Source organism: Misgurnus anguillicaudatus, chromosome 11 (genome assembly GCF_027580225.2).
Source record: "Misgurnus anguillicaudatus chromosome 11, ASM2758022v2, whole genome shotgun sequence".
In the NCBI taxonomy this organism is placed as follows: domain Eukaryota; kingdom Metazoa; phylum Chordata; class Actinopteri; order Cypriniformes; family Cobitidae; genus Misgurnus; species Misgurnus anguillicaudatus.
In genome coordinates, this window is record NC_073347.2 from 19,914,265 (window position 1) to 19,927,301 (window position 13,037).

A 13,037-nucleotide genomic window follows, 5' to 3' on the forward strand; every position below is an offset into this window, starting at 1 on the left:
CTCAGAAATGTAAACAATTCTGCAGCTAAATCTAAAAAGAGAAAAAATAAAAATGCGTTTGATCCATAAATTATAAAACATTTCTTATATTTGGGTGAATTACCCTCGGCGTATACCAAAAGAGATATGTTTCTTATAGCAATAAAAATAAAAAGCAGATTCAGTTACATTTTTGTCCATGAGGTTTTCATCGCTCCCAGATGACTCAGGCTGAGCTCTCATGGAAGAATTTGGGGGTTGGATCTTTAAGTGGTATAGCGGCAGTAAAACTCTCTGAGTCACTCTGAATTATAATCATGTGCATGCTTGAGCCCCTCAGCATACAGACTTCATATGAAGAATACTGTGAGAATGTCTTTAATGGGACTTATTCACATGAAGAGAGAATGAGTGTGATACTCCCCCTGGCCTCCAACAATGTCTCATATTTAGGCCCTTTCAAGTGAAGATAAGAAATGGACTGAGTTTAACAGAGACAAATGTAACAGAGGTAAAGTATCGCATTACTCCACTTCAGAGGGGCTTCCCAGCTAATCTCCATAAATGTTGAATGTATTCATTTTTTTCTGTTTGACATTCTTTCAGCAATTGCAATGTTTTAGTTGCATCTTTAGTGCTTTTTCAACTGTTAACTTGTCCAAGAAGTGGAGGTTTTTGCCAAAAAGCATCCATGCACGTAGAGGGTTTTGCAGCCAAAGACAGTCAAATGTGTTAAAGGAACACGCCCACATTTTGGGAATTTAGCTAATTCACAGTATCCCCCAGAGTTGGATAGTCCATACATGCCTTTCTCATCTCCGTGCGTGCTGTGGCTCTGTCTGGCGCGGCCCCCGCTGGTTTGGCTTGGCACGGGGACTGTGGGTGGATGGCTCCGGCTGGCATGCTGCTCCCAGTGAGTGGCAGAATGGCGCGAACGTTTTCCTGTTTGTGTGTTGTGATTTGTGTGGTCACACCGTGTACAAATAACAAGGTGGTATGAGAGACAGCGATCTTTTGACAGTATACATACTGGAAACTATATCCTCAGAAGACAAAGCACTGCTACTTGGGCGGAGTGATTTGCACAATTCTGACCAAACTCTCTGCTCCTCACCAGGGGGCTTCTAGCAAATTACTTCGCCCAAGTAGCAGTGCTTCGCCTTCCCAGTAGTATAGTTTCCAGTATGTATACTGTTAAAAGATGCTATGACCTTGTTATTTGTACACGGTGTGACTATACAAATCACAACACATAAATAGGAAAATGTTGGCATTATTTTGTCACTTATTGGGAGCAGTTTGCTAGCTGGAGCCATTCACTTCCAGTCTTTGTGCTAAGCTAAGCTAGCAGGGGCTGCGTCAGACAGAGTTACAGCACGAACGGAGATGAGAAAGGTATGGACTTATTTAACTCTGGGGGATACAGTGAATAAGCTAAATTCCCAAAATGTAGGTGTGTTCCTTTAAGTACAAATAAGTGACATTTATTAAAATAAGGCATTTCAATTACTGACTAATAACATAATAATAATAAGCCATTAAATTGAAATTACTTAAAGGAACAGAATGTAAGGAATTGTATCAATTAATCATAAAATGGCCCTGATATGTCACTAGACATTAAGAAATCATTTTCATTTCAAATACTTATATCACTGACAACAGTGTTCTGGCCAGGATATTGTCATTTAAAAAGTGGGGTTGCAGCCCTCAACTGATGTTTATGAGGTCATTTTGTGTATTGGCCACCAGTTGTGTGATTGCAGTACCAGTTTTAGCCACAAGTTTTGTTATTGCAATACCAGTTTTGGCCACAATCCTACATACTGTTCCTTTAACCTAAACACAAGAGTCTGATTAAAAAATGCACATTTACAAAAAAAACATGTCAGACATGTGTTTGCATCCAAAACTCTTCATATATAGATGTATTTTGTTCTTCAATAATTAGTCAAAATTGTTTTATCTCTAATCAAATGTGTTTTATTGCTGTGCTTATTTGGGTTTGTGCTGCAGAGACATTCAACCCTAATGTTTATTATGAGAACCGAACAACATTTTGAAGGCTGAGATGATCATGTCAAGAAGAGTAAATTACTTTGTTGTTTTGTTGTTTTGAAAGTAGCAACATTTTGCACACAGTGAAAACAAACAAAAAGCAAGGCATTACATTGCACAGTGCTTTTATGAAAATGTGATGGTACAGTTCCAAGTAAGGAAAAACTTCAAAGATCAAATGTAAAGGATACCTCTGATTACTGCCCCTGAGCATCTGTTTCTGTTCAGACCAAGATATGACTGTCTAAAACTTTTTACTTTTTGTTTGATGAATGGTTGAGGTAGGTTCTTCAAAGTTCTAAAAAACACAATACATAAGTAGGCTATTATTCAAAGGAAGCACGTTTACGGCAGGTGATAAATGACACATTTATTGCGTTTTCCATCCTTTCATCACTTCCTATCTGTTGTGATGATGTAATATGGGAAAGAGTTGATTTTTATGTATGTGTTATGAGGCTTGATGTACAGTATGGCTGGATGATGGCTGCTATTGAACTTTGGATCCATGAAATGAAAGTTTCCTCTGTGCTGTGTGTTCATGTGGCTCAGCACTGCGTTAGGATATGGATTTGAAGAAATGTATAGATTGATGTAGAGTCATTTAGGAGAAAAACATCAGCAAAATAGGTGTAAATGTAATCTGGACACAAGCTGTTTGCTGTCAGCAGTTACCTGATCCATCCGTAAATATAAGTTACTCTTAAAGAGATGCTTTCTGTCCAAAGCACAGAGACAAATGCATTGCCGTTCTCTTGGTAAAGGTCCATTTAAAGTTGTAGGATTTGAGATAGTTTTAATCAAGTTTTGTTGAACCTTAAATTTTGTGTCAGTCTTAAAATAAACCACGGGAACTTGGTAGTACATTGCTGACAAGAATCAGAATAATCTTAGTCAAAAACAGACAACAGCGATCAACTCAGAGCTTAGACAGGTGTTATCAGTGAGAAATGTTAACCCCTATGAGACACCAAGATACCTCAAAGCATTTCTTTCAAATCTTTACCTCCAAACAACATGACCCGCACTGGGTCAGCATGAGTAAGTGGGTTTGCAAACAGTAAGATAACTGTTCCTGGTCTTAGAAAGATAAAAGAAGCACACACACACACACACACACACACACACACACACACACACACACACACACACACACACACACACACACAGTACTGTCCAAAAGTCTTAAGCTACCATGCTACCATAAGGTTCGTTGTTTAAGAAATGGTATGCAGTATTAAAATACAGAATATAAGCCTTGAGCAATCTGTAGACTCTCTTATACCTAAATGAATTTGAAGCCTAATTTCTAAATCTAATCAAATGACTTTAGTCACCTCAAAAGAGTTCTAGAGGGGTTTAGTGCAGATAGATATATATTCAGCGGGAAAAATAAGTCTTTGACACATCAGCATTTTTATCAGTAAGGTGATATCTAAGTGGGCTATTGACATAAAATTTACACCAGATGTAGCAATCAAGACAAATATTGAATTCATACAAAGAAATCAGAACATTTAAGTATACAAGTTGAGTCATAATAAATAAAGTGAAATGACACAGGGAATAAGTATTGAACACATGAAGAGAACAAGGTGCAAAATGGCATAGAAAGCAGGAGATCACCTGAAATCTGTCAGTATTGAGAGAGAAACCCTCCCACTATCAGTACTAATTGATATCAGCTGCTTTAGTCCTAATTGATGGCCTATAAAGGCCTCTCATTACCCAGGAGGCATATAGGAAAGACTTCATGATGGGTAAAAGCAAAGAACTCTCTCAAGATCTTCATAATCTTATTGTTGAAAAGCTTTTGCTGGGAATGGTTATAGGCGCATTTCCAGAATGCTGAATGTTCCTGTGAGCACTTTCCGGAAATGGAAAGAGCATCACTTCACCATAAACCGGCCACAATCAGGTGCTCCACGTAAGATCCCTGTCCGAGGAGTTCAAAGAATAGTCAGGAGAGTTCTCCAAGAGCCAAGAACCACTCGTGATGAACTTCAGGAAGACCTTGCATCAGCAAGTAATGTTGCTTCAAAGAAAACTATAAGCAATGCACTGAACCGCCATGGCATCCATGCACGCTTATCACGCAAGACTCCATTGCTGAACAAACAGCATGTTGAGGCTCAAAGTTTGCAAAAGAACATTTGGAGAAGCCTGTGGATTATTGGGAGACTATAGTATGGTCAGATGAAAGCAAAATTGAACTTTTTGGCAGTCTTTCTACACACCATGTTTGGAGAAGAAATGGCACTGCCCACCACCCCAAGAACACCATACCAACAGTTAAGTTTGGGGGTGGAAGGTTTGGGGCTGCTTTTCAGCAAGGGGTACTGGCAGACTTCATATTCATATTATTGAAGGCATGATGAATGGAGAAATGTACCCGGACATTCTGGATAAAAATCTGCTGCCATCTACCAGAAAGCTGAAAATGAAAAGAGGGTGGACAGCAAGACAATGATCCCAAATACAAGGCCAAGGAAACAATGAAGTGGTTTCTAAGAAAGATAATCAAGTTGTTGAATAATATCTATCTAAGTTAAGATCAAAGTTCATAAAAGAGGCCCAAGGAACCTTCACGATTTAAAAACCAATTGGGTGGAAGAATGGGCTAGAATCACTCCTGAGCAATGCAGACAACTGGGCTCTCCATACAAGAGGCGTCTAGAAGCTGTAATCTCCAACAAAGGCTTTTCGACTACAAAGTGTGTTCAATACTTATTCCGTGTCATTTCACTTTATTTATTATGACTCAACTTGTATACTTAAATGTTCAGATTTCTTGGCATGAATTCAATATTTGGCTTGATGGCTAAATTTTGTGTCAATAGCCCACTTAGAAATCCCCTTACTGATAAAAATGCATGTCAAATAAATTTTTTCCCGCTGTATATGGATGATCATCAAAACAAATTTTAACACAACAAGCTGGTGGTGGCCTAAGACTTTTGCACTGTACTGTACATTCATGTAAATAATGTAATATTAGCACAAAATGCTAGCTAAGATTCATTGGATATACATTTAACTTATATTAATAACATATAGGTATTAACATATTTTCATGACATAAGGCAACTGGGAGAGAAAATAACTGTGACTTGCCATTACAAAAACACAATATTGTGTCTTGTGTTGAAATAATGGATTTGGGCATTTAGAAATCCCATCTGCATCAATGATCTAATCAAATCAGAACAAGATTAGAAAAAACAGGCTTATCGTCATGTCTTTAAAAAAGCAACCTTGTGACTCCCTGCTAAATTCCGCCTACAATGCTTCAGGGGACGAGAAGCAGGGCGATGAGCCAGACTGAACACAGAACACAATTGTTCATGCTACTGCCAGTAATTCACAAATCTCATCACGGTTGTCATGGGAGCTAAGTTACCTCTTTTTCATAGTTACTATGAAACCTGGACACTGCCCTTCCTGCAATGCTTCCTTCCAGGCCCGTCACAGATTCGTCATCAGTTCCACACAGAACCAGAACCAGAAACAAACAGCTTTATCAGCAAAGATCCTGCAAGCATGATGGCCCACTAAAATTGCCTTACAGAAAAATGAATAAGACTGATTTATTTCAGTTCCAACAGTCCACATGTTGATTATTTACGGAGGTTCACTTTGTATGTCATTGAATTAGGAAAGAAACTTGGCCACCAATGCTGAGCTGAGTAAGACTGTGTAGTGATATATCCTGTATAAGTCATGTGGGAGTCATTTAAATCCTGTTTGAATCCTTTGAAAGTCAGTTTTGTTTTATTAGATGGCAAATTCTTAAGTAAATAATGGTTTTACATAGTTTGGCTAACACTGAACAGTATGTGGAATCAGCAATAATTTTGTTTCAACAGGATACAAAAAAACATGCATCCAACCATGAATGAGTCCATCAGTCTCTACACCTACATCCCCCAAATCATAGTGGAGGAAATATGTGGTGCATCCCGGACACAGCATTATCACTATCAAATTTTTCTACTAAATACATAGAGCAACATATTTTTCCCAAAAAATGGTTTAACTTGTAACTGGTCTGATAACACATCTAAATGACTGATATTTACAGGGGTTTAAACTTCTGTTCTTTCTTTAAGGTCAGCTGGATCCATAGACCTTTTTGCCCACTTCCTTTGAGTGACTACTTCCTTCCTTTGTCCTTTATGCCCTCATGCAGTCTGAGTAAACTCTGACTCCTGGATCAAAAGCCAAAGCAGGCCCATTTATTACACTGGAGATGCATTTCCTGTTCAACCAAAATCTCTTAATGAAGAATTTTATGTTCACATGAATATATGGGTCATAACTGACAACACTGCATGCTGTGATTGGTCATCAGACAAATGCCAGGAATTAATGTCATAAGATTGAGGCCACAAGCAAGTACTATCATTTCAAACTCAGTTCTGCTATGAAATCAGTTCCTTTTCTAAAGGTACAATTTAAGCATTTTCTTAATTCATGAAAGTTTTTGCAAAACACTTCCTTGGTGGTGTATGATGATGATGATACACTCACCATAAATGGAAATGATCGCAAATTTCATCATACACCCTTCCTCTCTTAGTAACACCAAAAACACTACGTCATTTCCATTGTATCAAAATAGGTTTTATTTCACAGAATTGAACATTGTCAAAACTTTAAAAATTTTGCATATAAATGTTTTAAAATTAAGAGCTTAAATTATGCTGACATAAAAAAGTGACATTCACAGAGTGGGTTTATTCCAGGGCAGTCAAGTTTTATCCTCTCTCGTCATCGACCACAAGAACCACAGAGATCATACAAACAGCAACATCTGTATTAGGCTTTAAGATTTTCTTTTAAGCTTTTAAGACAAAAATAAACATACAACCTGAAGGAAAGCAATGTGGGAAGGGAAAAAAGGAAACCAATGTAACATGGTTATGGTAGAAACATTGACTAATTGCTAGCTATGGACATGTTGTACATAGGATGTAAAAACTAAATGCTGTATGACAGATTCACACAGAAATAACATTACTGCACATCTGACTTAGACGTCTGTGAAGTGTCAGAGGCTTACTGTTGGGTACCAAAAAAAGCAGGTAATTCAAGTTAACATACCGGTCTCTTTTCCTGAGAGAGGGCTCTATTAGACAAATCATTTTAACCTTGTAAATGGTTTGATATAAAGCAAATTAGGCATACCTTACTATAGGAAGATAAATTATGTTTTGTGCATGCATCTAATTTAGCTTTTTAGTATTTTTATTCCTGAAGATCACTTGCCTCCCCTAGTGGTGACATCTTAAAACTTCTGAGGCTACACTATCAGAAATAATGGTCAAAAAATTGGTCCCAAGCTGTCATTGGGGTAGTTGCCTTCAAGCAGGTCCTTATACGTACCGTTTAGGTACAGATATGTATACATTTGACACACCAATATACATTCTTAAGGTGCACTGGTATACTTTTTGAAAGGGTACCACCCCATGAGCTAGGGATCTTTATTTTTGATAGTGTACAGGACATGTCTACGTAACAAACACCTGGAAAAAAAACACATCCAGTATGTTTAACTGTTAATGTATGAATCAATATTCTTAATGCATCAAGCCATCATAATGGTCAATTTCTTAATTAGTGTCTTATAACTCAACAGCCCTTATTTTAATTAGATTCCCTTTCAAATGATTTCCAGTAATGACAAAACAAGAAAGAGGTTATAAAAGGCATTTTCAATCGGACCACAAATTATCCAACGTCTGTAAGTCCATCTCATAGCCTTTCAAAGCCACAAGCCCTGGTTCTCAAACTTCAATTTGAAACTTTTAACCCTTTCATGAAAGCCCTACACCCATGCTCAGTTTGTGAAACTTCCTATGAATCAACAATTTAAATCAACGTTCACAGGGCACCCACAAACTAAATCTCTACTAAAAGCAATACTGAACCCACCATTTTCAAAATTACATGAAACTAAACTAGCTTAGGAGTAATCAGGTATCAATTTGAAGAGATTTGTGTTAAAGATTAACCAAAATTGAATTTTTAAACTAAGAATTATAACTATTTCTGCTTTTAAGCCATCAAGCACCATATTTGTGGCTGAACTTATTTAAGATTTTACTTTGTTAGGGACTGGGAAAATAAGGACTTTATTCTGCAACTCTCTATAACAACATATTAAAGAAAGGAAGGAGATGACAAACTTGAGCTACAGTACAAAACAAATCTCATCCGTTTGTATCTGCGTAACCCATCGCCCTTTGAATTAGTGTGGTGCCTTACAATTCCAGTAACATAAAAGACAACACATAAATTTCAACTTCTCTAAATGTTCACATATTTCACACAGATGCATCAGCCTGCATCAAACAAATATTTAACATGGATTTGAAAAAAGCTAAGTTAAGACCAACAGTTGAGGAAAAAGAAAAAAGCATGCTTATGCGAGCCTTTGGAGGGTATAAAGATATGGATTGCGACGATTCATATGGCCTAATTCAGTAGCACAGTACAGTTGAGACAATTCTGGAAAAATTTAGCCTCGTCTTAAGACAAATTGTTTCAGTCTGCTGTTAAACCACAGCCTTTGACTCTGTGTATTCAGCTTACTGACTCACAGCACAGCTAGCCAAGCACCCAACCCCACTGCTGTATAAGAGTGAAAAATATCCATGTCAGCATGCCACACAAGCACTCATGCCCCACAAAGAGAAAGAGAGGAAGAAGAAAGCAGGGGTGGGAGAGGGGTGCAACTCTCCCCCCTCAGTGGCCTTTAGCTGGCGTTTTGGGCTTGGACGCTTTCTTTAGACCCTCGTTTAAACTCAGGGACTCCAGCTGCTCTATTGAATCTGCTGTATCCTGGCTTGTAAATGTCTGGGTGGCGCTGGTGTCCACAAACATGTTCGGGATGTCCTGACCGAAGTAGATCTTGCTGTTTGCTGCTATGGCCTGGTATTTCATCAGTTCCAGATACTCTGGTGTCAGCTTTATCCTGTGGAGGAGGGAGACAGTAAGTCGATAAATGACCCAAGCACATCCTGTGTGAAATCGTCTCTATTGAAAAAAATGTGTAAGTGCGCCTCCATGTGTTCACAGTTAGCATTAGCCCTGTTCCTACTTTCACCGCTGAACCTGAAGAATCTTTGAGCTTTGTTTAAGGAAACTTTTTATGGTGTTTCATTTCATGCGTGTATTAAGTTGATAGATTCGATTCCAGTAAGAGATTTAACACTAAAATGAATTAACTTAATGCAACAATAGAGGTCTGGACGTCACGTGACCCATTCTGTGTACGCCACCATACTGGCAGGCAAAGACAGTCAGGAGCGAATATGAAATTAATGGTGCCAGCAGGAGTTTTATGACAACAAAATTTAATGCACGCTTTAATTCAAAAGATATAGATCTACACCTAAAACTTAATAGATGAAACATAACACACCCCTATAATGCCTTTTAACGTTTATCAGCCCAGTTATTTTCCACATTTTAAACTCTTTCGTGTCATTTCAGGGTTGCTATTAAACATAAAAGCCTTATACAACATGTTGAAATAGTAAGGTTTGTAAGGTATAAAAAGTCTGGTTTAAAATGATTGTTCAAACACTATTGATACCAATGATACATCACTCTATGACTGCCTGGTAAAAGGGAGGAGTTTAGGATGTGCAACGTCAACTGCAGGAGCTCTATACAAATGCAAATTTCTTCATTACACAAATGTCATTCTAATTGGCTAATTTTAAGGATTTCTCAAATTAATTATTGTTCAAAAACAATAAAGCCTTGAAGGTTGAATTATGTAAATACCACTAAGCCAATAATAACTATATTATGAATTTTAGCCTGTTATTAATGACAACATTGTGTATTTTATCCTGTTGGCTTCAGCAAATTTTCCAGCAGTGTAATACTCAGCATCTGCTCTCGCTTTCTCCCTCGCCAGAAAAGCAGCATCTGTTATGATAAAAAAATCATTAGTAAACTAACTGTGTGCGATGCATGCTATAAAAACACTGAAGGTACATCAAACCTTCTATTTCGGAGATCTTTTTCTCAGTTTCCTTCTCCATCACTTTTTGTTGAAAGTGAATTTGAGCCACCTGAGCCATTTTCTCAGCCTCTAAAAAGGATAAGAGAACACCCAAGTGATGCACATGAATCTGAATATAATGATATTTTTATTTATTTATTTAGAGGACTCCCACCTATGATAGCCTTCTTTCTCTCAGTTTCAGCTTCCTTTTCCACAACTTTCTGTGTTTGAGCAGTGATGAGCAGCCTGGTCTTCTCTGCCTCCCTGGAGACAATCAAACAGAGGGAATAAAGTTGTGGGATAAAGGTGCAAAAGAAGTTATTGCAGAACGGCACATTAAAACCATTTTAAAGGGATAATTCATCCAAAAATTACTTATTCTCATGGGGTTGTTACAAACCGCATAAATTATGTGATGACATAATTTTCATTTTTTGGTGAACTACCTCTTTAAAGACACCAAATTAAATTCAGGATAAACCAGCCAACTCACATTAGCTCATAGTTTCTTCTGATCGCCTCAGGAATTTTGGGCTTGGTGACTCGCACAGCCTGCAAAATAGCATGCAGATGTATGATTTCTACTATAGTTAAAACTGCAACCAAACAGACTGAAGTACAAATCTTACCTGAATAGTGAGTCCAGGAGCCATTGCAATTAAGTCCTTCTGCAAAGCAGTCTTTAAGTTCTCATCAATTATGTCTGTCAAACAAAAACAACACAAAGAATGTAAGTTCATTACTTCTTTAAATCGTGTGAATGTACACAGGACGAGAGAAGTTAGCAAAATCTGCAGTGCTCATAAAAACAACACCTCTATCAGTGACTTACCAAACAGCTCTATGTAGACTTCCTGTAGTGTGTGTACGCTGCAGAACTGATTCAGCTCATGGTGAATTTTGTTGAAGATGAGGGTCTTGTCATAATCTGCAGTGTAGTTCTTTACGATGTCAACCACTGAAGAGTAAAAGAAATGTGATGCATAGAAATTACATGAAAATACTTCTAATCAAACATACAAATAGAGTTAGTGTTATTGATCGAGTACGCCTAGTTACTGATCGTACCTGCTGAAGGAACCAGCATGTTGACCACTTCAATTCTGTCGAAATAGATCATGACACCCCCACTGTGGAAAAAAAAGGTTTTGTTTATTTGTCCTATAGTATTTCCTTTATGAAGGACATTAATTTGATTAACTGTTAGGAATACCATGAACAGGAAGGTTTACCTGGTTCCACAAGGCACATTTTTAATTTCATCTGTTTGCAGGGTTGTCTATGAATGTGACAGAAACAAATCAGCAGAAGTCAAGACAAACAAAACTTAAAAAACATGCATAATGGTAACCATCCACAGTTCCAGTAAATGCATGTTTGTTATTCATATTAATCAAAAGCATTTGTACCTGGACTGATCTGTATGAAGTGATGAAAGGCAGCATTATATGGTAACCTGGGCCATTAGGACTGGTCAGCAAGGCTCCTCCTCTGAAAATACATGAAAACTGTGATTATTATACAGTTTAAAAATTCACAAATTTCAATTAGTGACCAATTATTAATAAGAAACTCTGGATAAAAAAATCAATCTTAATCTGATGAGATGCTAAAAATCTAAAGTGATTTAGCCACTGAAACAATTTTTATTTAATCTGTTTAGCAAAACATCTTACCTGTAATAAACTGCTAAATGCCCCTCCTCAATCTTGTGTATGGAAGAATGGAGCAGAATGGCCATCAACCCAGCCATTGCTGCAACTACTGCTCCAACATGTGCCATTATCCCTCATCCAGCATTCACCTGCTGAGAAACAGGATATAGATGTGAAGGCTGAACTGATTCATAGGATAAAAACACAATAGGTGACCAAATTTCAGTTATCAATACATGCTAAGGCACAGATCAGCCTGTGCTTTAACCCCCACTTCCTTGAACACACACACACACACACACACACACACACACACACACACACACACACACACACACACACACACACACAGAACAACTCGAGATAACAGGTTCTCAAAGTCCACGAGAGCCACCTACACCCCCTCAAAAACACGCGGGCGCACACACACTTAGATTTATATATACACAATATTTATATATACACATCGTGAGCCCTATATGACACCCATAGCTATTTTAAGACAACGAATGTTAGACATAAAGCTATCAATGACTAGGAATTGGAGTCTCTGGCTGTGTTTCAAAAAGCTATGAGCTGTCTACCTAGACATAATTTTAGTCACTACAGTCCAGTGCAGCGCTTTGCTCGATCGCGCCAGTGACAGTGAAAATGTGGTTTAGGCAGGTAACATGCAATGTTTAAAACAAAGCCTCTTTGTATTCTATTCTGGTCATCGATAGCAAATGACTTCCTTAAACGAAGCGCTGACTCGCCCGTACTGTAACGTTACATGACAAACCCGATAGTAATGAGTAATCTGATGGTTCAGTTAGCGCAATCAAAACAAGAGTCACTGTACATTATGCTGATCATATTACTGTAGAAATCACCCTTGAAGTCATGCATTACTCAATTCACGTCCGCACGCTTTCCATGTCATACTAGCTACGGTTGGCTAGGCTAATTATTTGAAATACAAGCAAACATTATGGCAAAACGACCTTCTCTCAGTTTAAACGGGACACGCGAGGGACTAATACTAACGTTAGCCGAAATATGCATTTACCAAACATATGTTTAGTTAATTTCTCTTTCGCTGGACATTACTTTATTACTCACGAAGCAGTTCCCAACATTGTAGGTTGAAGATTCCTGTCAGCAACGCTTTGTACTGATCATTTCCCTTTCAAAATCTGTCACAGACGTGCTTTCAAAATAAAAGTCATTATTGACTACCATAGTAATTTTTATTTTGCTAGACAAAATGTACTACCTTCAATTGTTTTTGTGTACTGATTTATTATTTGTAGAGACGTAAATGTGAACTATAAAATTGTAGA

At 37.7% G+C, this 13,037-nt stretch overlaps 1 protein-coding gene across 6 annotated transcripts; it reads right to left on the reverse strand.

The window, feature by feature from the left end:
• Positions 1-6,638: 6,638 nt before the first annotated feature.
• On the reverse strand, positions 6,639-12,919 carry erlin1 (ER lipid raft associated 1). Of its 6 annotated transcripts, none has more exons than XM_073873241.1 (12): positions 12,817-12,919; positions 11,737-11,864; positions 11,470-11,551; positions 11,293-11,339; positions 11,129-11,190; positions 10,893-11,018; positions 10,690-10,763; positions 10,554-10,612; positions 10,233-10,324; positions 10,058-10,147; positions 9,897-9,981; positions 6,639-9,010 (listed from the first exon to the last, which is right to left on the reverse strand). In XM_073873241.1, the coding sequence occupies exons 2-12, from the start codon at positions 11,841-11,843 to the stop codon at positions 8,788-8,790; spliced, it is 1,047 nt and encodes a 348-aa protein (XP_073729342.1). In that variant the 5' UTR covers positions 11,844-11,864; positions 12,817-12,919; the 3' UTR covers positions 6,639-8,787. The 6 variants fall into 6 exon arrangements, with proteins under 6 accessions (XP_073729342.1, XP_073729341.1, XP_073729340.1 ...); XM_073873240.1 differs by having other exon boundaries at positions 11,737-11,867; positions 12,817-12,918; XM_073873239.1 differs by having other exon boundaries at positions 12,805-12,913.
• Positions 12,920-13,037: the final 118 nt, after the last annotated feature.

What these genes read in the sequence shown, in the direction of transcription:
- erlin1 (XM_073873241.1), bottom strand. Translation starts at nt 11,843, where the DNA reads ATGGCACATGTTGGAGCAGTAGTTGCAGCAATGGCTGGGTTGATGGCC. An exon ending in AGTCTACATAGAGCTGTTTG is followed by an intron (nt 10,764 to 10,892) that starts GTAAGTCACTGA and finishes TTTGTTTGACAG; the next exon opens with ACATAATTGATGAGAACTTA. An exon ending in AAAGATCTCCGAAATAGAAG is followed by an intron (nt 9,982 to 10,057) that starts GTTTGATGTACC and finishes TTATCATAACAG; the next exon opens with ATGCTGCTTTTCTGGCGAGG.